The 24,767-nt window shown below is 57.5% G+C and overlaps 2 protein-coding genes across 2 annotated transcripts; one reads left to right on the top strand and one right to left on the bottom strand.

The window, feature by feature from the left end:
• Nucleotides 1-6,008: 6,008 nt before the first annotated feature.
• Nucleotides 6,009-9,740, top strand: TIMM22 (translocase of inner mitochondrial membrane 22). The gene is made up of 4 exons (XM_035561007.2): nucleotides 6,009-6,289; nucleotides 6,692-6,888; nucleotides 7,933-8,005; nucleotides 9,131-9,740. Exons 1-4 carry the CDS (start codon nucleotides 6,061-6,063, stop codon nucleotides 9,205-9,207), a joined length of 576 nt encoding a protein of 191 aa, XP_035416900.1. The 5' UTR covers nucleotides 6,009-6,060; the 3' UTR covers nucleotides 9,208-9,740.
• A 3,385-nt stretch (nucleotides 9,741-13,125) lies between these two features.
• On the bottom strand, nucleotides 13,126-20,900 carry LOC126913112 (active breakpoint cluster region-related protein-like). The gene is given in 9 exon segments (XM_050714704.1): nucleotides 13,126-13,325; nucleotides 13,497-13,635; nucleotides 15,221-15,264; nucleotides 15,266-15,327; nucleotides 15,449-15,583; nucleotides 16,156-16,295; nucleotides 16,466-16,575; nucleotides 16,704-16,763; nucleotides 20,528-20,900. Coding segments are annotated over 9 exon segments (933 nt in total). The 5' UTR covers nucleotides 20,681-20,900; the 3' UTR covers nucleotides 13,126-13,235.
• Between the last annotated feature and the right edge of the window lie 3,867 nt (nucleotides 20,901-24,767).

The following is a 24,767-nucleotide window of genomic DNA, read 5'->3' as shown; positions in this document are numbered from 1 at the left end:
CTTACGACAGTTAGGAGCTCCCAGTTACCAATCATAATTACTTCAGATTTGGAACTCTCAGTCCACATTTGGCACACTATAAACATCTTATTACAACTAAAATCAATTGTGAGCATTTTTAAACGCAGCAAAGGGATCTTCACGTGTGGATCATGTCGCCTAAGAGGCAGGTAAGGACAAATATCCGTAGAAGGGGTGGAATTCTTTCGGCCACAGAGGTAGTAGGCAGCGCTGCCTGCTCTGGCTCTGGCATGTCGGTTGTCCCCACACACTGACCTGCAAAGTGAATGCAAATTGCTCCTCTCCTCAAGGTCAGCCTTCCGCGTTCTTGCCCGGCGCAGCTACACTGAAGAGCCTGTTACATGAACGGACCTTGCTCGCCGAACGGTGAAAGATGGAAGGCCGGAAGCAGCAGGTACAGCCACAGCTAACGAAGTGGGAGAGCAGCAGAAAGAGGTGCTCAGCTCTCCGAGTCGCTATAAAAGCGAATGATAGTTTAAAATCTCCAGCAGACAGCGAGATAGGAGGGTAATGATCCAAGATATCAGTGCATGAAAAGGAAGTATCCTATGGAGCCTGTGACCAGTCACCATAACCAGTTTCATAAATAAATGAAAGCAGAACAACCCCTGAGGTCACAGAGTTAGCGTGAGGGACATGAGTGACCTGCCACTTGGAGAAGCCTGCAGAAACAACTGGCGTTACAGAGCAAAAGGACTGACTGGCCAAGCACACAGGAGCTTGGGAGAGAAAGCTGATAGGAGGGAAGGAGGGGAAAATTATGGTATTAAAGACAGCAGCAAAGTCACTCTAGATAGTAGCTAACTAGCACTGCTAGCCTGGTACGCAACAGCTGAAGGCCTAGGGCAAAAAGCAGCAGTTTGGGAATACAAAGAAAGGAGAGAACATAAAAGCCAGCTCATTGTTTTTCTACTCCAGGCCGAATCAGCCCAAACACCTCTGCCTGTTTCTATGGCAGAGCACCTCAGTTTTGCATCCTTCATGAGGAGTAATTAGTTCACTTGTTGGCAGAACCAATAGAAAGGCCAAGTGTTGGACTGATCAAGGAAAGCGCCATTCTTCTCTTCCTGCAGGAGCTTGCTGGTAAAGGCGTGCTTCCTAAGGCAGGTTTGGTCCCTCGTTGCATATTTAACTGTCCTTTTTCTCCAGCCTGAGGACACCAGATTCCAGAATCATCAATCCAAAGACCTTCCAGTACCGTTAACATCCACTGCTATTAAAAATAAGAAATACATTACATTTCCTCTTCGATATTGTGGCTGATCTCATTGAAACCATGAGAACAGCAGCCTAAATACTTTGCCCTGTGGTATCTCAAGGAGCTGGAAGCCTTCTACCAGCGAGAAACTCTTGCAGCAGTTACCATGGTGACACCCGTAATAGATATTTAAAGGCAGCTCACCCGTAATCACACCTATTAGGTACCAAGCAGCTTTGGTAAGAAAGACATAAAAAGCTTGAAACCAGGGAACTGGGCCTAGGGCTGGTGTAAGAGGACGGGAAATTTATGGAGAGGGACCTGCTTATACCGCCGCTCGGCTGGGCACCAAGGGCTCCTTCTGTTCAAATCTGAAACAGCGCTGAAGTTTGCAGAATGAACTGTTTTTAGCAAGTCATTTAAAATTTTATTCTGACGGCCACGTTTCAATAGCAGGAGCTCTATAAACCCTTACAGGGTTGCCCTGGCCAGAATACGAAGCTGTGCTACGGCTCACAGGGCTGCTGGAGACCACTCTGCCCATCACAGCCGCCCAACGGGGCTTCCTCCCAGGAGGGGAACATCACTGTGGGCACTGCTGCTCCCTGCACCCGCCCAGGGGCCGACACCACCAAACTGCCCGGCTCCGGCCGGGTGGGCAAAGGAACGGGGCCAGGCTGCTTTTTGAACACCACTGCGCATTTGGAAACACAGATCCGGATAGATAAGCAGCATCCTTGGTGAACTAGAAATATAAACATCAAATAATTTCTTGAGGATCGAACGTAACAAAGAGAGTCCGCAGGATCAGATCTCCAGCTATGGAACCACTTCATCACCAAGCTGGCTATGCCTATGCAGCAGTTATCAAATTGAGACTTCCTTTCTCTTTTTGCTGCATATTTCCATGACAACTTTCCCCCCCACCAGTACCAACTTCTTTCTATTGGAAAGGTCTCTCAAACGAGAATTTAGGCTTCTATAGCAACAGCTAAAATCCCTGGGAGATGATGATGTCTGAAGCCTTATGCAGATCTTTTTTTAGACCGTGAGTTACAAGGCAAGTGCATTTTGAATTTCATGGAGGAAAACAAAAGTATGCTTAATATCAGGGAGATGGGAAGAAGGGAACAAGAAGCTTGCTGAAGTGGGACAAACACCAAGGAAGCACGTTACTTTCAAAAAGGATGTGAGCTTTGAGATCTAAAACGTCAAAGAGAGAAGAAAGACGGGATCAAACAGCTTGAAAACCCACATCCTGCTCCTTCTCTCAGAGTTACAAAGCAGAGTCACAAGGAACAGTCTGCTGATTCTAAAAGGAGATCTTATTTAAACACACATATCTGTATCTCTGCAGCCTCACACATTGACCTGGAGAAAAAAATAAATAAATCAGGCTGTCCTTTCAGTTTTAACTCCTATATAGCTGCCACCTAGCTACAGTCAGATCTTTTATTAGTACTTTAGTTTTGGCCATCACAGTGACAGTATTCACCAGCATGGAAAGGCTTTTCACCTCAGAAAAAAATAACTGCACTCTCAAACATAAAGTTGGTGAAATTCATAGAAGCCAAGGGAAGTATAGACATTAAAGCAACTTCCAGCCACTGAATTTAGGGATATTTCACTAAGCACTTTACTTCTCTAATGCCCTTTTAAACCTAAGATGTTAAAATCTTATAAAAAAAATATTACATTCACAAGCTGGATGGGAAGTAAGAAAGCACCAGCCTAAATTTATAGCTGAGGGTACTAGAATGGAAACGTGAAGTGGTACTTGCAGAACCGCGCTCAGAGCCCAGCAGGCTCCCACACAGCCCCTTTATAGCCACTGGAAGCCTCTTTGCTACAGGAGAGGCGAGGTCTGCAGCGTGACCAACTAACACGATTGCAAAACAGCCGTACTTTCTTCTGCTTGTGGTGCGACTGAATGCTTCTCCTTTTTCCCCCCCCACGAAAGCATCAGTTAATCTGTCCTCTCCTCCTCTCATTTGCCTAGGTCATCGTAGTTCTGGTAAAGAAAAAGGCGGCAGACAGGTAGGTGTAAAAGTGAAAAAGAATGGATTAAGCTAGTTATTTTTAACTTCCATCTTCAGCCACCTCCTGCCCAGTTAATTTCAGAAAAGACTCTGGGAACCGTCCATGTTTTACAGAAAGTTGAGAGCTATGAAAATTTTTTGTTTTTAAATGGCAACGCTAAAAATGACAGACAAAGCTTATTCAAAATGATGGAGCTCTACAACTAAGAGCCATGCACAACCACGATTTCAGACAAAAATGTTCTTTCCAAGGTTTAGACTCTCTGCCCTTTGGGATCTTGTTTGGAGAAGTGTTGGATGAAGGCTGGATCACTGTACAGGTCAAGTGGAATAGAATTATTTCATATCCCTACGTGCTGCCCTCTGCTGAAATGCTGAGCACATTCGTGCATTGGGTCCATCACAGGCCGGTGAAAAACTAATGATCAGCTGCACCTAATGCTGTCGTCACACAGGGGAGAGCTGCTCACACAAAATGGAGATGTTTCATCTGGGACTAGGCGAGGATAAAAATAACCTAAGCTCACCTGTAATAACCTGTACTGGCCTTGACAGTTCCAAGATGAAAGCGTGACTTCAGGTACATCGGTCAGATGGTAAGAGCCTGGTGAAGGAAGAGGATCAATGCCCTGGCTGCACACGTCTGTAGTGATGAAGGTTCACAGGTTTATGGGAAGTTCATACAAAAAGAAGAAACAGATTAAGATTCCAAATGAATAACTTATCAGAGATGGCTCAAACTCGCAGATTCTCTCTCAAGGGCTTAATGCTCCATCTGATTTCACTCACGTGAGAAGTCCTTTCAGGCCGCTGAGATTATCCAGTCAAGGACATGTGTTTGTTCATACATGGAACAGAAAAGAACGTGTATGGGAACAGGAGAACACTATTTCAATACCTAATGGGATAAATTATATATATTTAAATCTATATGTGTATGTATAAATAAATATAACTATTATAAACAAATATTTTGTAAATATATTTCTAGGAAAAAATAATAATATTTCCAAGCAACTCTAAACCCGTGATTTTGTCCAAAACCCAGGAACAGATAAAAGAAAGCAAAAATAATATTCCAGCTATACATGGAAACTCTCAGAGCTCCAATTCCAGATCCAACACATCTTTCTTCCCTTTACACCTCTGGAAAATAGGCTTTGCAGTGTGACTTCAAGATCAGCCCAACTAGGTTAGTTTAGATCAAGGAGAAGATTGAAATCTACAGTTAAGGGCCCCTTAGGGAGATCATCCTGCCAGCAACCTTCTCTTTTATGTAAAGGTAATGTTTTAGTAGACTGTAACAGCATGCTTTTCAACAGCTTCTGACCTTAAAAAGAAAAAAGGGACCAAGATAGTTTAAAAGGAAAAGGATAGAGATGGAGAGAGGGAAGAGCACCGGGCAGGTCTGATGGTCCAGCCAGTAGAGGGCACTGGAATTTAAGAGGAAAAGAGGAAAGTTGTTGCAAATGAACTTCATCACTTCATTTGAAGTGGTAAAACCATCAACTTAAATTGTTATTTGATCCTACATGTCCAGCCCTAAACTGAGGCATAAACAAGATACAGTGAAAAGCATTAAAAAAAAAAAAAAAGAGTAGGTTACTTCAGGATCTCTAACGAGGCACTTTTCAGGGTGTTGCATGCTGTCAGGAAGATTTCATACTTCAATAATTCCTCTTAAACAACGAATTAACCTTTTACATCATTTTCAGTTAACGAAGTGGAGTAATTTGAAGCATCCTATTGAAACGATCACAGCTGTTCCTCACGGGTTAAAAACTTACAGACAACTTTTAAAATTAACACAAAAAAAAATATCGGAGAGAAGTCAACAACGCGTTTTTTTGAAGCGTACCTATCTGCATGTGTGCTCGGCTCTGCGGAACGCTGGCTCTAGTGCAGAAGACACTAAAACTGGCTAAATAAAATGAAACACAAGCAAGGCGGGTAGGAGAATTTTCATCTTGGCGGCCCCTTGTTCGCCAAGGGTAAAAGGCAGAGAGAAATTTCTCACCCCGCTACCAAGCAGATTGAGCACAGCAGAGCTGAGGTTTCTGTGCGACCTGACGTGAGCTCAGTGTGCGTTTTGTGACAGAAAGACCAATTCTGTACCTTCTCCAAGCACTCCTGACAAACGGGTCCTGAAGGAAAACCGCCTCCTTCCACCTGAGGAAGCAAAAGGCGCAGCTGACAGGCGATGCCCGCTCCCCTGAGCTCCCACCTGAGCACCACGGACGATGGAAGCGCTCCGGGATCCCTGCTCAGGGCCCCCCACAGGCCGCCCCCCGGGGCTCCCCCCCCCCCGGGCCCCTCCGGGACCCGCAGCCCCCGGGGGGGGGGCCGGCCCTGCCACCCCCACACGGCGCCGCTGGGGCTCCCCCGGCACCTCGGAGCCTCCCCCCGGGCTCCTCACCCCTTAGGGGGGCCGGAGAGCCCCGGCCCGGCCCCTCACAGCCCCCCCGGTCCCCTCACAGCCCCCCCAGACCCCGCAGCCCCCCCCCCGGCTCCCACCTGCCGCCGGCCCCGCTCCGCTGCCGAGGATGCTCCGGAGCCCTCGCCTCAGCTGCACCGGCCCCAATTGCCGCCAGGGGGCGGCCGCGAGGCACGCTGGGAAACGTAGTCCTTCCCCCTCCCGCTGTCCTTCAGGGAGCCTCACGGAGCATGACGGGAAGTGTAGTTCTCTGTGCCCGCACGGGGCGCGCTGGGATGCGGAGTCGCAGCGCCGCGGAACTACAACTCCCGTCACCCCCTCTGCGTTACGGGAGCGGAGTGGCGGCCGCCTGAGGCGGCTCCGCGGTGATGGCGGCTGCCCCGTCCCCTTCGTCGCCGGGCGGCCCGGAGCCGGAGCCGCCGGCGGTGCGGTACAGCGAGCTGCTGCAGCACCTGGTGGGCGAGCGGCGCCGGCCCCGAACCTGGGACCCCGCCGCCCTGGGAGGCATCCCCAGCCCGGCCAAGAGCGAGGAGCAGAAGATGGTGGAGCGGGCCATGGAGAGCTGCGCCTTCAAGGCGGCGCTGGCCTGCGTGGGGGGTGCGCGGGAGGCTATGAGGGGATGTGGGGGGCCTGTGAGGGGCTGTGAGGGATGGGGGGGATGTGGGGACGGGGGCTGGCATCGGGGAGAGGTGAAGGAGCCGCCAGGGGACGAGCCCCAGGGCACGGGGGGGGGGGTGGGCAGGAGGAGAGGCCGCCGAGCTGTGTCCCCCTGGGTTTTCCTCAGCCCTCAGAGCACCCCCGGCCTGTCACGGGGCCCAGGAAGGGATCTCCGTCCGCTTTCCCTTCTGCACAAGGAAGAGGTGGTCGTGGTGCTACTCTGCACAGCACAGGCCTGCAGCGGGGAAGGTGTCAATGTCAGTGCCCGCAGCATCACGCTACGGGCCCTTCATATCACTCTAACCCAGCAGAGGTTCATTTTATACCTTTCCTCTTCCGCAGGATTTGTTCTTGGAGGAGCGTTTGGTGTCTTCACAGCTGGCATCGACACCAACGTTGGGTTTGATCCCAAGGATCCCTATCGCACGCCAACCGCGAAGGAGGTGCTGAAGGACATGGGGCAGAGAGGCATATCCTATGCGAAGAACTTCGCCATCGTTGGCGCTATGTTCTCCTGCACTGAGTGTGTGGTAGAATCGGTGAGTAAGGACTCCGTAAGCATTATGAAATATTTTTATTATATACTCGATAATCTCCTTTAATGGATTCGGGTAAGTATGCGTATCCCCCTTGTAATGGGGTGAGGGACTAGGCTACTTTATTTTTGCTTCTTAAGTCATTGAAGCTTTTCAGCTTTGAGACCTGCCTTCAGAACTGTAGTTCTCTGATGGAATAAGCAGAACTGCACACAACAGTGAAGTCCTTTCCAGTTCAAGTCCCAACTTTTGGCGAGTATGGGCATTGTTTTTTGAAACCCTAGCTACGAGTAATCTGTTCTTACTTTAAAACATCAAACTGAAAGTTGCAAACTTGCAACGTGGTCATTTGAGCCTGTAAAAATTGCATATGCAGACAGGGATCCTTTGATCAAAGTTCTTAAGCAACAGGCCTATTTCCATCTTGAGCCTACAGGAAGAAATGACCTCGTGCAGCTCAGCGGTAAATCTACCATCCATTTTCTTAAATAGGAAAATGAGCCTGTTAGGAATTTCAGTACTGTCTTTTAATTGAAAGACAATTATTTCTTAAATCACGTAGAAGAAAAGTGTATCTGCTTGCACAATAAAGCAGGACGAACATATCTCTGCACTGGTGAAAAACTGGTGTGCTTTGGCTATGGAAATTGTATATCATTGTCAGCAGGGTGCTGTGGCTCTCCACGTTGCACGGCCAGGCTCAGTGCTGCACTCAGGTGCCTGTAGCACCTTTAAAATCTCTGAGCTGGTGCCAGTGCACAGTGCTGCCTTCTGAGGGCTGTATCGGCTCACCTGAGAGTCTTTGTTGCAGCTCTGCATTGCACCATATGGATTTGTCTTACCTCTCCTGGTGACCTGCACCTTCCCCTCCTCCTGGCCCTGCAAGGCTTATGTTTTAAAGTGCAGAGGGCCATCTACTGAGAACAGAGGGAAAAACATCCTCATCTGAGACAGGGCTGGAAGGTCATTCAATCTGTCTTGGTATTAGTACAGGCACTGAGTTTTTATCTCGTATTTATTTGTTGACTCTGCTTTTTAATTCCTCAGTATCGTGGAAAGTCAGACTGGAAGAACAGCGTTATTAGTGGCTGCATCACAGGAGGAGCGATCGGCTTCAGAGGTTGGTGGTGCCTGCTATGAGCTATTTCTGTGATAAGGCTGTAATTCGGTTAGGTAGCAAGCAGTATTTTTAAGGCAACACACACTACAGATCTCTTTGCATGGGGTTATGGTTATGTCAGCATCAGACTGTACTCCAAACTGACAGAACTGCCATCTCTCTCGCTTTCCTGTCAGCTTGAAAGATATGTGTGGGTAGGAAAGGCTGTTGTACAGGACAGCGAGATTGGAGAAAAATGAACAGAAGTGACTTGAAAGAAAATCAGGAAACGGTGCTTGCTATCCACATGCTTCTGTGGTGTCATCGGGAGGGATCCAAAAATACGTGCAGAACAACTTAGTGAAGTTACAGCTCTTGTGTTAACAGAGCTGTGCTTATATATACTATTTCACTGGCAGGAACTCTGTTAACTTGCACAGCGTGTACAATGCTTCCCTCCTTTCTCCTGTATCAAATCAAACAGGCAATTCTATTTATTGCTCCTGTACAGGAGCAGGAGCACGGGGATTTTAGGCCAGCAGGCACTCGTGGGGACTTTTTGGGGGAAGCCTTGAATGCTAAGAACACCCAAGTAGGAAGAGCTGCGCTGCTTATCAGAAATATCAAACTTCTCTCACCTATCCTTAGGAAAACAAAAGCAAAATAACAAAACCAACAAAAAAGCTAACAGTTCACAGAGCATAAAAGAAGCAAGAGTGTTCTCAAAAGAGCTTCTAATTGAGCCTGTTAAGTTGTGTCTGTCCTGGGCCTAATCCTCTTAGAGCTTTCCAAGTAGCAGCTGCTTTTCCTATCCATCTCTCGTCCAACAGCAAAGCCACCTGCAGTGCTCAGATCAGAGCACACTGAAATCATTAGTGGCCAGTGGTGTTTTCTCTCCTAACCCTTGTAGGGAAACTTAGGACCACAGCACACAGTCACTGTGTCATGCTAGTCCAGATGTGGGATTTTAAGACCAGTGTGTGCCAAGTTCCCCCGTTCCATCACCTCGAGCAGTGTTCCCTGGTAGAGGACCGCCAGGTTCCTGCAGGTGTAAGCTTTCCAAGCACGTACTGCATAGGCTAGTTACTGGGAGGAAAAATTTCTTTCCTATTTTGTCTCATTCTTTCCCATCCTTTTACGTTGCAGCTGGTTTGAAGGCAGGCGTTATCGGCTGTGGAGGATTCGCCGCTTTCTCCGCAGCAATTGATTACTACCTACGGTAACGGTGGGATCCCTTGGGAGCAAGTTTTCCTTGTGTTCCAGTGCTGCTGCTAAGAGTCTGCATCACAGCAGAAGAACCGTCGAGCTTACCTTTCCACTGCTTTGGAGTCCTGATCAGTGCAAGCTGGATGGTGCTGGCTGCTTCTCCTGAATGACTAACAATAATCTGGCGCTGAGCCTTGGCATGCTGCTTCAGGCAGACTTGCAGGAATATGCAAGGATGGAGCCAGGCGCAGTGAGCAGTATCACCAGGACGGATCAGCTGACTGTCAGTTTCCAGGAAACAAGCCTGGACTCTGAGCTTTCTGGATCCTTTGGGTCTGATTTTGATTAAGTCTGTTGCTAGCATCAAAAGAGGCAGGAGGACAATTTCGTAAAGAAATGCAGTGGTTTAGATGACCGTGTATTTGAACGTGCTGCAAGTGTTTAGCAGTTACCAGTTTGCAGCTTGCTGTTCTGTTGGGGAGAGGTAAGATCCTGTGGAGAAATAGTTTGTTCCAGGCTTTTCTTAAAATACCAACTGAAGACAAACCACCATCTGTACAACTTGTCTTATTTCAAGTACAGAATGAGAGCCAGATTTCTTTACCATTTCTTAAAGGGAAAAGCAAAAAGGAATCCTTAGCCTTAGAACCGTGTGGTTACTGGCAGACGAACAAAACAGTTTAAGGGTAAAAAAGAGGTTGTTGCAGATGTATAATTCTCTGTAGCCACTTGGCTAGCCTGATTTAACCTCAGCATGGGAGTACAAATAGTCTTGCTACTGCTTTAACTGCCACAGGCTCACACCATCGGTTCCAGCAGTTTGATGGCTGGACTTCAAAAGCAGAGTTGTGAGTGTGTAACCACCGTTAGACAGCTAACTAGACATTCATTTAGCACACTGTTTCCCCTCATGTTCCTGCACCACCCTCTGAGCACCCCGGTGTTAAACTGGGGGAAAGTGAAACATCACTTCTGCAGAGCATTGGTACTGAAGTCAGGACACCTGCTCACGAACCTGGGGAGCTGCTCCCTTTTGGATTTGCCTTCTTACTAGCTGTCTTGCTTTTCTAGCCACAGGCTGTTCTTGGACCATGGAGGATAACTTTTATACTCAAAATAAAATGTTTAGACTGGGTTTTAACTGTCGTTTGAGCTACTGTGCAAGGGGGAAAAATATATTCATAGTCATAGAATGGTTTGGGTTGGAAGGGACCTTAAAGAGCATAAAATTCAAAGCCCCTGCCCATGGATCATTGACATCTTCTGCTAGACCAGATGCTCAAAGCCCCATCTAGCTTTGCCTTAAACACTTTCCAGGGATGAGGCTAAACACTTCCAGGGACGGGGCATCTGGCACAGCTTCTCTGGGCAGCCTGTTCCAGTGGCCTCACAGCAGTATCTCAAATTCAGCGCAAAAACATCTTCTGGGCGCTTTCTCACCTACTTCCCCTCCTTTGCATTCACGGTTTGGTATCCCAGAACACTGACAGCACTTGCTTACCTGGTGAGAGCAACACCAGCAGGGTAGTTTAGCTGATAAGGTGGTCGGTTTTGGAGATGTTTTGTCTCCCATGACTGCACGGAAAGAAAGCGGGGCGACAGCTCCATGTGATCCATCAGATGAGGTTTCCAGATCGCCTCATCTCCCCTTGCTGTGCCTGTTCAGTGTTCCTCAGGCCAGAAGCTCTGCAAGTCAGCTGAATTTGAAGCTTGAGTAATTCTGGGCTGATTAAAACAAGCTGGCTCCAGACAGTCCAGGTTTTTTTCCTCCAGGAATGTACTGAAATGCAAGGATGTAGCCCAAAACCATAAGATGTCTCTTAAGAGATTGCCTGGCACAACGCCCGTGCTTATACCACTGGCTTGAAACACAAACTAGCAAGATTTCCACGGCTGAAAGAGAAGAAATTGCAAAGCCAAGGTGATCAGTTGGTGCAAACAGCAATACCACAGGGCTCCTTTGTGCAAAACGTTGGGGCTTTGCATTTTTATTAACATTTTTTTTTTTTTTCTTCACATGGTTTACAGCCATTTAAAGTTATTTAATCTACAGAAAATTGAAAAACAGAACACAAACAAAAATATATCCTTAACAACTTCTGAAAGTCAAATATTAATTAACAGTTCTATTCACCCTGTAGCTGCAGAAGTCCACCCCCCGCCTTTCCTTCCTGCAGGAGCAAACAAAAGCCCGTCACGGGGATTTGGCTGCAGCCTGTTGTGCCGGGGCTGCGCGGCGCAGGCCTCCAGCCACCGTCACGCGGGGGGGATTTTGGCTTGTACAGAGTCTCCATCTGGAATGACACTATGGTGGACAGAGACCTTGGACACATGTAACAACTCAGACACACACAGGGATCCCCGTTGTGTGCAGTCAGATCTTAACGCTCGGCCTCCTTACTGGGTCCAGGGCCAAGACAGACGCCTGGTTCTTTTCTGCGCTGCTGTTTCCCTTCTGTTTAGCTGGTAGTTGAGAGGAGCAGGGTCCCCTGGAGTGTGAGCCCTTTAGAGGGGGACTGAAAGGGCTTCCCCTCTGGTTGTTTTTGGCTTTGCTGGTGGGGGGGCTGGCAGGTGCTGCCTTCCCCGAGGATGTGGGCTTAGGACATACCTGGAGCATCGGCCAGGCTTTACCTGGGGACCAGTCTGCTGGCCGGGTGGGTTAAAGGCGACGCCGCCGGCAGCAGGGACACGCTTGGTCACTTCTCATCATCTCCCTTTGGCACAGGAGCGCACAGGGCCAAACGCAATCGAGGAGGGGGCTTTTCCCACGAGAACACAGACTCGGCTCACAGAGCGAAAGGTTTTGTGTCCCAGCAGGTACCAGCAGCTCCCTGTCAGCGTGGGAGGGCAGGGGACGGAGCCAGGCGCTGGGGCAGCCGGGGCACAGCCTCGAGCAACGTGCGGGCACCCTGCCACGGGACATGGCGCGGCCGCCCCCCGGCCGTCAGCCTGGGTCAAGAGCTGGAGCCATTAAACCACTTAGCGAGAGCAACTTCTGCCTCCGGTAGCGAGGGCCAGGCCAAAAACAGAGCCCACCAGGGCTTTCCTCCCCCATCCCTGAGCCAAGGAGGGAAACAAAACCTCCCCGTTCTCGTGCCTGCCAGCAGGAGCGCCGCTGCCCCGGGCAGCTCTGCCCGTGGGCACCGCACGTGGCTGTGCCCAGGAGTCAGCAACTGGGTGGCAGTGCTTGGCTAGAAGGGGCACACGGGGAGCTAAGGCAGGGACACGGATGTACAGACACAGCAGGGCAATACTCCAGTCTCTTGCTTGGCAAGAAACAAGGCCGAGACCCTGTTGGGGAAATGGGAGCTGACCCCCCCAGCCCACGGCTCTGCGGTCAGCCCGCCGTTCCTAGCGCCTCGTCCCAGCCCTGCTCTAGTGGGTTTACCCCATAACACTCTCGGCGATGCCAAACATCCGAGGGAAGCGACCGCCTGCTGCACCCACACAGGCAAAGCGCGGGGTAAGAGCGACCGAGGGAGGGGACTGGCCTGAAAGCGCCCGGCAGCGACGCAGCGAGGAGGCAGCGGGCACCTTGCTCCCGGGCTCTCGCGGGGCAGAGCAGGATCAGGCAGCGAGGCAAAGCAGGGCTGGTCACGGCCATCAGGGAGGGAGGCCCACACGAGCTCCCAGCCTCCCAGCGAGGCTGTTGCCAAGCGTGTAGGCGTGGGGGCAGCGGCCGCGGCACCCGTGGGATGCTGCAGGCTTCGAGCAGGGCGAGGCGAGGGGTGCCGGGTGGGAAGGAGTCCAGGAGAAAACGAGCCGAAGGGGGAAGCCTGTGTCCACAGCCCTTGTCAGTCACTACCTCTTCGGTTGAACAAATATACAGAAAACAATTCTTGAACACGAGAAGGGACATAAGACACGACTACTTACAGAGCGGCACGGCGCCTGGGGCGGGACCGAGCCGTCGGTATGCGATTGTACAGGAGGCTGCAGGCGGCACCGTCCTGGGGCCAGGCCGATCTCCCTGGGGGCCTTGATCCGGTCCATGGCCCCCAGCAGGGAGCTGGAGTGTTTGCAGCTGGTGCCTCCTCCCTGCAGGCTACACGTCCGTGGAGAAATAAAGTGTGTTGCGCTTCAGCTCAGTGAAGGAGATGGGAGGATGCTGCAGGTAGTAGAGGAGGACCTGGACCTGTGGCAGGCAAATTGGGTGTGTTAGGGCCAGACAGGGGGGAGCAGCCAGGTGCCAGCTTGCCCGTGCAGCCACCTCCAGCGAGGAGGGACAAGTCCGCCCGGACAGGCCGGTGAAACCCTCCGGGTGCCGGCATGGGCCGGGTCCCAGCACCACCAGCCTGGCTCTCACCTGGGCCATCACGTCGTGGGACCAGATGTCGGAGGCCAGGGTGAGGTGTCCTTTGCTCTCCCCCTCCGAGGGTCTCAGCAGTGTTTGCCCAAAGACTGTGGCCAGGTTGTGGAGGGACATTTTTGTTTTTGATGGGCTCCTTTTCCGCTTACCCTGGGGGATAAGAGGAAAGCCACGAGCATGAGATCCCAGCGCCTCCACCCAGAGCAGCGCAGCCACCGGGTGCCATGGGAGGGAAAAACCACTGACCTCCCCCTGCCACCCTCCAGCCCTGGCAGGATAGCTCCGGCTGCAGCAGCCCCTTGTGGCCCCGGCAGACCCAGGGGCAGGGCAGGGAGCTCTGCCCCCTTCATGGCCTCTGCAGGAGCCGCCGGGCCTGGCTGGGAGCCCTGGGAGTGATTGTGGCAGCGACCGAGCCCTGGCTTGCTCGAGAGCTGCAGAGCCTCCGCCCTGCCCCAGCCCCTGCAGGGTACGGAGGGCTCTGCACCAGCCCCCTGACCCCATGGGGACCCCAAGCAGCCCCCACCAAGGGAGAAGGGCCACAACATCGCCGGTGTAGCAGGCGGCCGCACTCCCCGGCTAAGCCCCAGCCAGGGGAGCAGATGTGGGAACTGGCTGTGCCCAGTTTCTCAGGGTGGAAATGGATTTTCCCTTCCCCACCCCCGGCAGCAATCACTTTTTTTTTCTGTTTTTTTGCTTGTAGCCAAAGCAGAGAAAAACGCGTCCCACGATGCGAGTAACACAAAGCCGCCAGCCCCGTTCCCCCCCCAACCTCGTGGCACGCTCTGGCTGAGCCCTGCGTGCACCGCACCGCGGTCCTGCCACCAGCCCTGCACCCACTGCGGGTTTTGGAGTCCCTGCGCTGCCCTTCCCCAGGCTCGGCCAGGCTCTCCCAGCTGCAGATGGAGCCAGGAGCAGCTGAAATGGAGCGGGCACAGGAGCTACAGCTGCTGCCATGACGGGGAGCTGCACGGTGCTGCTCTCACTGCAGGAGAAGCTGCACAAGGCGCTGAACGCAGCTTTGGGACATTTCTGCAGAGCCTGAACACCCCCAGGGCTCGGCCGCCTGCCGCAGACAAGTTGCAGGGATCAGAGCAATGTGCTGGGGCACGGGCTGCTCCTGCACAACGGTGGCGGAGGACGCCAGTGCCCTCAGTTTTCCTGCTAAAAAGGGGCACCGCACGGGTCCCAAATTGATTCCCCGCCCCGTGCTGAGGCCAGCTGGTCCCCACAGGGAGCTCATCCAAGCCAGCTGCACACACAGGCTAAGGCAGCCAAGAGTTGCCTCGTGCCAAAGGATGCGTTGCTCCCTGCAGAGCGGAGCTGTGCAAAGGGCCCCGTGCTCTACAGGGTCCCCGCTGCCACCACCACCAGTGACCCCGGGCCTCCAGGGGCTGCTCTCTGTCACAGTACAGCTCCAGGATCCCACAGACCCCCCCGGTGAATGCACCGCAGCCCAGGGACGCGGAGTTGTGCTCACCCCTGGGGCCGGCACCTCCGGAGGGGCCGGGAGAAGGGAAAGGCCACTGCAAGCTGCCCAAATCCCAAATCCTGCCCTGCTCTCCACCAGCACCAGCATCACTGGATAGGGACCAGCCACAGCCATGGGGTGTGAGGGCACCCCCAGCGGCTCCCCCCGTGCTCAAGGCCCACCCCAGGCAAAGCAGCGAGACCAGATTGCCCTGCCCCCCCCCCTGCCCTGCCCTGCCCTGCCCGGCCGTTACCTTTTCAAGTGCTCCAGCAGGAAGAGGAAAGTGATGAGGTTGGGGTTCAGGCAGCGAGCGGAGAAGGTGCATCATGCAGTTCTCCTTGGCAGCAGGATCCGAGAGGGCTGGAGGTGAGGAGAGAAAAGGGGCTCAGGGCAAGGACCAAGCCCTGCCGTGGGAGCGGGGCAGCAAGGAGGAAGGTGCTGGCAGCATGGCCAGACCCCTTACCGGTCCCCGGGCCCTTACCGATGCCCTCCATGAAGGCGGGGTACAGTCTGTCAGTGAGGAGGGGCTCGGGCAGCTCTCGGAAATACAGCTTGAGCGTGCCAGCGATGGCATTGATGTCCATGTCGCTCAGCATCACCAGGATGTCCTTGTTATCTGTCCAGAGAGCAGCCCCGTGTGACACCTCCTGTTCGCAAACACCCCAAACAGCACAGTCCCCAGCCCCATTGCACCACCAAGGGCCCCTCTGGACATGGTAGCCCCAGGAAGGAGATCTGGGGACCCTTGTGAGCATTAATCCAGCTCCTGACCCTCCTGCTGCCATCGGGAGCGGGCAGTTTGGCCATGGCAGTGTTGGGCAGCAGGCCGCGGAACAATTTGCAAATCCATCTGCAACCTTGCCCTGACTCAGCGTCTCCCTGGGAGCCGGCCAGGTGCGGAGGCAGATCAGAGCCATCGGCACACAAACACCACCGAAAATAGGTCAGGGCAAAGCGGGGCTGTGGGGCTCCCTTGCGGGGGCTCAGGGCCGGGGCTGCCCGTGCCCCACGCACGGCAGGGCAGCAATTCCTGCGGCACCAGCTCCGAGCTTTTACCTCCTCGTCCCCAGCCCCTTCAGCACCCACCTGTGCATCTCGCACGTGGCACAGTGCAGTGGGCAGCCCCCGGGCTTGCAGCACCAGGGGGGTGCTCGGTGCCCGCGGAGGGGACAGGCGGCTGTCACTCACTCGCATCAAAGACTGCCTTCAAGGCCTGGATGTCCGTGGCGACGCCGGAGATCCTGTAGATGCCGACCTCCTCAATGCCCCTCTTCTCCACCTCCTCGATGCACTGGCGCACGATGTAAGGCACCTTGGAGCGCTCGCGCCTGGCTCGGAAAGCAGAGGTGTCAGCGGCAATTTTTGGGGCCCCGCCAGCCCCGAGACGGGGCAGGATCCACATGCAGGGTGGGAGGGATGGGGGCAGGTCCCCCGTGTCCCCAAACCCCACGACCCGCAGGGACAGGGAGGGAGCAGCCACCCCCAGCCCCGCACGCACTTGGTGACGACGCTGATTTTGACTCCGAAGACACCGGTCTGCTTTTTGGACGGCGTCCTCTTCAGGCTCATGTCTCTGCTCGTGAACTTCATGGAGAACTCCACCTTGATCTGCGGGGACATCCTGGCTGTCACCTCAGCGTCACACAGAGGTACGGCCCCGCAGCGCACCCGAAGCTCGGGTCTACGGCTTGCCCACCCTGCTGCCACCCGAGGAAGGGGCTTTGGGCCCCGCTTACCCCGTTCATCTCAATCACGTCCATGTGCCAGTTCTTGGTCTGCACGGCCTGCGGGTCCAGCTGCGGGGAGAGACAGCACAGCAGGGTTGGACACCAGTGGGGACAGTCTGGGGTCCCTTGGGTTGGGCGCTGGACCTGGTGGGATCGGTCCCCCGAGCTCCTGGCTGAACACACACCCCAGCAGCAAGAAATTTCCAAGAATCGGGACTATTTCTGGAGGCAGATTGATGGAACAGAACTAGGGCAGTGTTTTCCATGCAGAAAAAAACAACATCTCCCAATAGCCAGGGCTATTTATAACCCCTGGGAATGACAGGCTCTGCTATTTCTGGCTTTCGGGCTAGCAGGGGACTCGGTGATGCTTCCCCAGGGCCACAGCGAGGTTCTGGCGTTCCCAAGGCCCCAACACTCATGGCAGCGAGGTGGCACAGAGCCGTCCCCAGTCCTCAGTGACACAGGACCGGGGCAGAGAGGACAGCAGTGACCCCAGTCCCAAGAGGGGATGGCGGTCGGGGGCCTCAGCCCCAGGGATAGGTCGATGAGGACGCGGCACTGGGACGAGGAAGGCTGGCACCAGCTCACCTTATTGCGGGGCTGCGGGGTCTGCTCCCACCCGAGGGCATGGGGGCTCTGCCACAGCAGCCAGCCCTCGCTCCAGCTGCCTTCTGGGGCTTTTTGGTCCCCAGCTGGTGCCATCGATCCGGCCCCATCGATCTTCGTAATGCACGGGGCAGCGCCTGGCACTAATGTCCCCTCGGGGAAGGGGACGGGATGCGGAGCTGGCGGGGGTCCTGGGGCTGCGAGTGCGCAGATGCCAGGCGAGGCTCGTGCCACGTGCACGGGGTCACTCCTCAAGGACGCGGGGGTTTCCTTTAGCAGCTGCTGGCTTGGGGGATGCTCGGGGTGAGCACAGAGATGTCCAGAGCTGCCGCTCCGGCCATGGAGCTGCCGTTCCCCTGCCCCAGCTTCTGGCCACTCATGAAGCCACCACATATCATGCTGGGGTCCCTCACGTCCCCTCCTGCACACCGAGACCCAAATTGCCCTGGCTCCCAGCACCGCGGCATCGCCTGAGCTCAGCCTCAGGCAGCAGGAAGAGGGGATGTGGAGCTCAGCCAGGGGACGTCTGCTGAGGACAAAACGAGGCCCACGATTGTCCCAAGCACCACCTGGGCTGGCTGAGCCGAGACGGCCGGACCCTGCCCAGCACCCAGCTGCTGTCCCCAGCGCCATTCCCACGAGGCCGGGCAGCTCCTCTGCCCCCCGCTGCCACGTGAGATGCTGCGGTTTCCAGCAATGTCTCCTGATGCCGATCCCCTCCCCGGCGCCCCAGCACGGGAGAGCCCGGGTGAGCGCCGTGACGCCTTCACCCCGCCAGCCCCGCGGCTGCTGGGGACAGAGCAGGGAGGAGGAGGAGGAGGAGGAAGGCTGCAGCTGCCCCAGGCTCCCAAGGGGCCCCATAGCAGGTTTGGACGCAAGGATCACGAGGCTGCAGCTGGACCCTGGCCAACCCCAGCCCTGCCACTGAAGCCCCTTGTGTCCCCCCACCAGCTCCAGTCCCCCCCCTGCAGCACCCACTGCTGGGCACGGGGCGTTGCCACTGCGCACCCACCGCAGCCACAGCCATACCCTGTGCAGCAGCAGTGGGGCTCTGGCCAGGTCCCAAAGGGCTTTCACCCCTTTTCCACACGCAGCCATGTCCCCCTTGTGGCACCGATGCGGAAGCTGCCTTGTCACCGCAGCCCCAGCAGCGAGGAGCAAAGCGTCCAGCCCCAGGCAGCGAAGCCGTTCGTTCCCCAGCCAGGTCGGGAGCCGTGGGCCTCCCCCTCCACGGCGCGAGTTTAATTGGAAACACCACACATCTTCCCCAGCCCCGTCCCATGGGTCCCCCGTCTCCGATGGCCCTGGCAGCGCACATCTGGAAGGGCTTTAGCAGGCTCCGAACAAAGCCCTAATAAAAGCCAGGTTGGCTGCCACGAGCACCGCAAACCTCACCCCGAGCACAGCGCGTTCCCCCAGCCGCCTGCCGCACCGCGGGCCCCCCAACTTCTGTCACTGCCCCCAAATTTGAGCTGGCTCAGCTGGAGTCACCCCAGCTCCCCTGCAGCTGGGGCTGGTCCCCACGGGGCACCGTGCTCTGAGCTGGCCCCGGTGCTCTCCAAGCCCTGCCCGCAGCCCCGGTACAGCCACTGCCACGTCCCCACGGGACACAGCTCCCACGCGTGGGAGGACGGATGGGAGCATCTGCCCACGGCGCCAGAGGCACCTCCTGCCCACATGGCGCTGGCAAACACCCAGGCTCAGCTACTGCCACTGTCACCATCTCCTCCCCCTGCACCACAGGGAGCTGCCACGCTCCAGCATGGCCCAGGGATGGCCCCGAGCCGGTGGGGAGGATGGCATGGCTGGGGAGGATGGCACCCCCAGCTCCGGGACACAGAGACTCACCTTCAGCCTCTTCTCCCACGTTACCTGAAGGTGTTTCCTTGCATGAGGCCCCTTGTCACACAGGGAGAGGCGGCAGTGGGACAGGCAACAAGCAGTCCCGCAGGGCTGTGTGCGTCCCGGGGGCTCTGGTGGCAGAGGAGCCCTCGTGGTGGCCCTGGGGGCCCCAAGCGCCGGGATGCTGCCGGCACATCCCTTCCTCATGCCTCTCACCCATGAGGTCACCCGATGCATCAGCCTGGGTGAAGCCATCCTGAGCAAAGCGGTGACTCAGCCGGCGTGGCTGTCTGCCCCTGTGTCACCCTGGGAGCAGGATCCCAGGGGAGCTGCTACAGTTGGGGTCGCTCCCCACCAGCACGGCCCCCGTGGGCACCCAGCCTGGCCAACAGCAGCAGCCCCAGCAGGCAGGGGATGCTCCGGGTCCCCACGCAGCGACCCCCTGCCCAGGCAGCACACGGTGTCGGGGCCACACTACAGGGACAGAGCAGCACCAGCACCAGCCCAGAGCAAAGCAGAGCCCAAAAAAGCAGCGATTCAGAGCCCCATCCGACAGCGACCCTAAAAGCAGGACGTGCCTGCTGCACGCAGGGACCCAGACGTGGACTTGCTGCAGCCGAGCTCCTGCGCGGGACAGCTCACGGTGACACAGTCCCTGCTCGCCCGTCTGCCCCACGTCCTGGGAAGCAAAAACCTCCTCGGGTTTTGCCCCAGCAACAGCCGCCGGGCAGCTCCCGCCGCAGCCCTGGCGGCCCCTAATCCCCTCTGCGAGAGCGGCGGCTGCACGGAATCGAGGTTAATGCCGCTGCGTCACAGCCAGCCCTGCTGCCACCGAGCCCCCCTCGCTGTTGACAAACTGAACCCGCACGTGTCGGGGCAGCTCCTGCCTTTCATCGCTCCGAGCCAGCACGGGAGGGAAGCCCCCCGGTGCCCCCGAGTCCCCCAGGACAGCCTGCGACGGTGCCGTGTCCTCTGGTCACCCCTTTGAGCACCCCTGCCCCTCATCCTCCCCCCAAAACAGGCAGCACCTACTGCTTGGGGCAGGGGGGGCAGCACCCAAGGGTGCCCTGTCCCCTCCTGCTGCCCCAGCACCCCAGCTGCACTCCGTGCAACACAACCAGCCTGGCACAAAGCAGCTCGGCATCCCCTGGGGAAGAGGGGGAAGAGGAAAACAAGCGCTGAGCAGGCTGCTAAGTATTCATAAAGCTCCCAAAGCACCCAAACGGCACACGCAGAGCCCCCCCCAGCCCTCTCTCCAAAGCAAGGGGGTACCGTGGCACACCCGTACCCGAGCCCCCCCTCCTGAACAAAGCCACCGGGTACGGAGAAGCCAACTGGATGCACCCCACCACCTCCACGTCCCCCCGAGCCCCCCCAGGCACCTTCTGCCTCAGCAGCTTGCTGCGCACCCGGCCCCAGAGGCGGGCGCCCGTGGTGGAGGGCCGCTTGCCCTCGGGCTCCTCCGGGCCAGGCTCCAGGCGCTCGCCCCCAGGACTGGGGCTGCCGTCGGGCTGCACCAGCACGTCCGTCATCATCGCCACCGCTTCGGCTCCCGGGATGCCAGAGGAGAGGCTGGGGGACCCCAGGGTGGCCGGGGGGGGCGGTTGGTTAGCAGAACGCCGGCATCCCCGCTGCTGCTTGGGCACGGAGGTCAGCGGTGGCCGGGGACAGCCCGGCTCGGGCAGCGGGCAGGCGAGCAGGCTGGGCTCATCTTCCAGGGTGTGAGCCAGGCTGGCGAGAGGCAGCTCGGCAGCCCCAAAGCCTCCCTCCCACTGCGAGGAAGTGACTCAAAGCAGCCCCCCCGGCGTCCCCCACGCGTTAACTCCCGCCCTGCCGCCCGCTGCGCCGCTCGGGAGGGCTGCGCAGCCCCGCACACGGGGCCGGGGAGGCACCGCCGGAGCATCCCCATGCCCCCCTCAGCAGCCAGGCTGGGCACAGCAAGGGGCTGGCGCTTTTGGGGTGTCCTGCCACGGTCTGGGGAGCAGGGGCCCCCCTACACCTCACCAGCCTGCCCTGGTCCTCGTCACCTCCACTGGCGGTGGGGTGAGGTGGGGACAGCGTGGGGCAGAGGGAGGTGGGGGTGCCCTGGAGCATCACCACGGCTCCTCCCGACGCACACGGACAGGGCAAGGAGCCAACAGTGGGAATTGCACAGCACCCTGCCTCCGCGGGGCTCAGCACCAGGCAGGATCCATCCCCCAGGCCTGCATAGGGCACCCTGTGGGTCCCTGCAGGTCCAGGACAGCCCCGACACCACAAATCTCCCCCTTTTCGGAGCCTTTGCCAACCCTGTGCAAAGGGGGACTGGCCGGGGAGCGATTCCCTGCGGGGATGGCAGGCACCGTGCCCATGACAACACAGCCTCCGCTTCCACAGCCGCGTCTCCTCCTCCTGCACCAAATCGGGGCTGCACGGCCAGGAGGGGCTGCTCTGCCCTGCCCCATCACCCCTGGCTCCGAGACCCCCTCCCCATACAACCGCTGCCCGTCCCCTTGCCCACCCCAGGGCACCAGGGCCAGATGCAGGCTCTCCACTCTGCAGCAGGGCACGAGCACTCGCAGGCTGCCCTGCACAACCCCTGCCATCACCCACAGCTGCTGGCAGCCCCCGGGACAAGGACGGGCTCGGAGCTGGGCTTCCCACCCACAAAGCCACCAGGACATGGCAGGGCCCCATAGCAAGGGGCTCCCTCCGCCAGCCACGGGGATGGGGTACGAGACGGGGGTCTGATGCTCAGCACGACGCAAGACACCTCGGGGCCTGCTGCCAGGATGCCCGGCCTGCCAGGTTGGAGCTGGGCAGCGGGCACAGCACAGCTGCAGGATTTTGGCCAGCCCGGCAGCTCCCTGCCCATCACAGGCCTTTGCCAAGCTGCAGACCCCAGTGCTCCCAGTGCCTCCCATTCCTCACTGCTAACTGGAACCAGCAGCAGCTCTTGGGGAGCCCAGGGAGCAACAGGGGTAGGGACTATCCAGGGCAGCATCTCTGCCTTAACTCAGGGCACAGCCACAACCCAGTCACCCACGAGTGGCGGTGCCAGTCCTGCCCAAACCTTTGCTGTCCCTTGTCCCTGCCTGCCACCACCCCTGTCCTGCTGGGGCCAGCCCTGCCCCGAGCAACGGCACCAGGTGACAGCAGGACAGCCCCACAGCCCCGCTCCTAATGTCAGGGACACCGCTCCGTCCTCGGGGTAAGCAGCCCCAGGGACCTCCTCTCTCTCCCTTTTTCCTTCCCAGACTTTCGCACGGCAGAGCCAAGCTGTGCTGTCCCTGCCCCGACCCCCGGTCTCCCGGCGTGACTCATGTTTGTTGACACGGGCTATTTCCAAGCACACAGCTGGGCTGAGCCCCCGCGGGGCACTGAGCCCCTTCCCTGGCCCCCTGCGTACTGCGTGGCCTTGTGCCACCCCTGCCCCACGCCAGGGAGGGCAGCAGATGGGCAATTTTGGGTACAACCAAGCCCAGCCAAGCCCCATCTCCCATCCTGCACCCAACATGATGCTGCCCCACATCAGCACCTCCTTCCCATCAGCGTTTCCGTGCTCCTTCCTCCTCCCCGGGGACCTGCCCTCAGCTACTTTCCCATGGAGCAGGCAGCCGGGCGCTTTGAAGTGGCCTCAGGCGGGGGGGGGGACGTGTCCCAGGCATCCCATCACAGCGGGGGGAGGCAGCCAGAGCAGGGGTCCCGCCAGGAAAACGGGTGGGCATCGCCGTCCTGTCCCACCCCCGCTGTCCCCTGGCCAAGGGGGGGGTGCTGCGGTGTGCAGGGTCTGGGGGCTGCCGGCCCCCCTCCCACCGCCCTGCTCACCTGGGAGCATCTCGGGGCAGTCCCGGCCTCCATCCCCCTGCCTGGCAACGGCCAATCAGAGGCAGCCGGGCTGTTGCCCTGGCAACCCCCCGTTGCCATAGCAGCAGCGGATGGAGGCGCCGGGGATGCGGATGGTGGCAGAGGGGACAGCGGCGGCCAGCGGGGAGGGAGCGCTGGGCCGGTGGGGGAGATGTGGGGCTGGATGCTCAGAGCCCTCCAGGAGGCGGACAGCAGGCTCGTGGCCCCCCCTCCTTGGCCAGAGCGAGCCCTCCCCGCAGCCCATGGGGTGAGCTAATCCCAAGGAATGGGGCTGGGTGCATGCCTGGGGGGTGGCCGTCATCTTTGCCACCTCCCTGGGATCCCCTCTCACTTTGTCCCACCTCTGCTGAGGCCATCACACCCCAGGATCGTCGCCCACGTGCCTGATGCTCATCCTCCACGCTGCCTTCAGCCCTGAGCCCAGACCCCTGCGCTCGGCTCCCAGCGTCTCCCAGCGCTGCACCCCAGCAGGCTGGCCCCAGGAGGTACGGGTTGGGCAAGAAGATGCCTGAAAACCCCAGCATGTACCTGGATCTGCCCCTTGCCCATGATCTTGTCCACGATTTCGTTGTTGTCCTTGTTGAGCTTGGTCTTGTCGTAGCATTTCTCGTAGCAGAGGATGCGCAGGGACTGGGAGCCTTCCAGCTCAATCTCGAATTCCTGGGAGCAGACGGAGGGTGGCTCAGCCCCAGCACCCAAAACTGCTCCAAAACCAGGACTGGAGGGTGGGCACAGTCCCTTCCCCGCATCCTCCAGCCTCCTCTCACCTCGTTCCACTGTGGCTCGGTTGTGTCCCGGAAAACCCTGGTCTTGGCTTTGCTGACGAAGTAGCCGAAGGAGTCCACCTCCAGTGTGCAGTAGAGGTCTGGGGGAGGAGACACCGTTGAGCGCCCCCGTAACGCGTCCCTGTTGAGCTGCTGGGACCCCCAGGGGCTCACGGGGCCACGTGCTGGACCCAGCTCTCGCCCCAGCCCCTCCAAGCGAGGGTGGGCGCTGCACTTACTGGCCGACTGCTTGAAGCCCTTGGCGGAGTGGACGATGACGTGCAGGAACCCGTAGAGCCCGGGGGACTCGTCGTCTGCGAGGCAAGCAGCAGAGGGGTCATTAAGGCTCTGGTTTTGACCCCCAACTGCCCCCTTAGGCAGGATCTTCCATAATGAGCCCCAGCACGGCCCCGAGGTGCCTGCAGTGACACCCCCTTGTCCCCAACCCCCTTGGAGGGCTCCTCCTGAAGGTCTGGAGAAGGACAAGCATCCCTTGCTGCCCATCAGTCCCGCCGGACATCCCGAGCTCCCCGATGCTGGGGGTGCTCCCAGTGGGGTTGGCTGGTCGTACTGGGGTCGTACTGCTCTTTCCCAGCCCGTGGGGACATCACTGGGACCCCAAAACCAGCGCCGTGTCACAGCTGGGAACGCTGTGCATGAGAGCCCAGCTCTGCTCCGGTAGTGCCACCTGCTGGGGACACGTCCCCCTGCACAGCCGGGGACCCCGCTCGAGGTGAGGGACCCCGCACACCCTCCCCATGTCACCCCCATGCCAAGAGGGGCCAGCAGCCCAGCAGACACTCACCGTCCTTATTGCTGGTGACCGGGATGTTGTGGACGGTGCGGAGCTTGAAGCAGGATCCCGTCAGCACCTGCAGCTCCACCGAGCTCAGCACGAAGGCCTGGAGGTCTGGGGCAGGAGAGGAGCTTCAGAGGGACACAGCCACCACTCGCCCCGGGGACCAGACAAGCTGGAATCCCATGTGGCCGATCCACGGCAGCACCCTAGGGG

Source organism: Cygnus atratus, chromosome 20, assembly GCF_013377495.2.
Source record: "Cygnus atratus isolate AKBS03 ecotype Queensland, Australia chromosome 20, CAtr_DNAZoo_HiC_assembly, whole genome shotgun sequence".
NCBI lineage: Eukaryota > Metazoa > Chordata > Aves > Anseriformes > Anatidae > Cygnus > Cygnus atratus.
This window is presented reverse-complemented; position numbering and strand designations above follow the sequence as displayed.

Coding starts and splice junctions, on each gene's coding strand:
- TIMM22 (XM_035561007.2), top strand. CDS start 6,061: ATGGCGGCTGCCCCGTCCCCTTCGTCGCCGGGCGGCCCGGAGCCGGAG. Junction 6,889..7,932: donor CTGAGTGTGTGGTAGAATCG/GTGAGTAAGGAC, acceptor TTAATTCCTCAG/TATCGTGGAAAGTCAGACTG. Junction 8,006..9,130: donor AGGAGCGATCGGCTTCAGAG/GTTGGTGGTGCC, acceptor TTTACGTTGCAG/CTGGTTTGAAGGCAGGCGTT.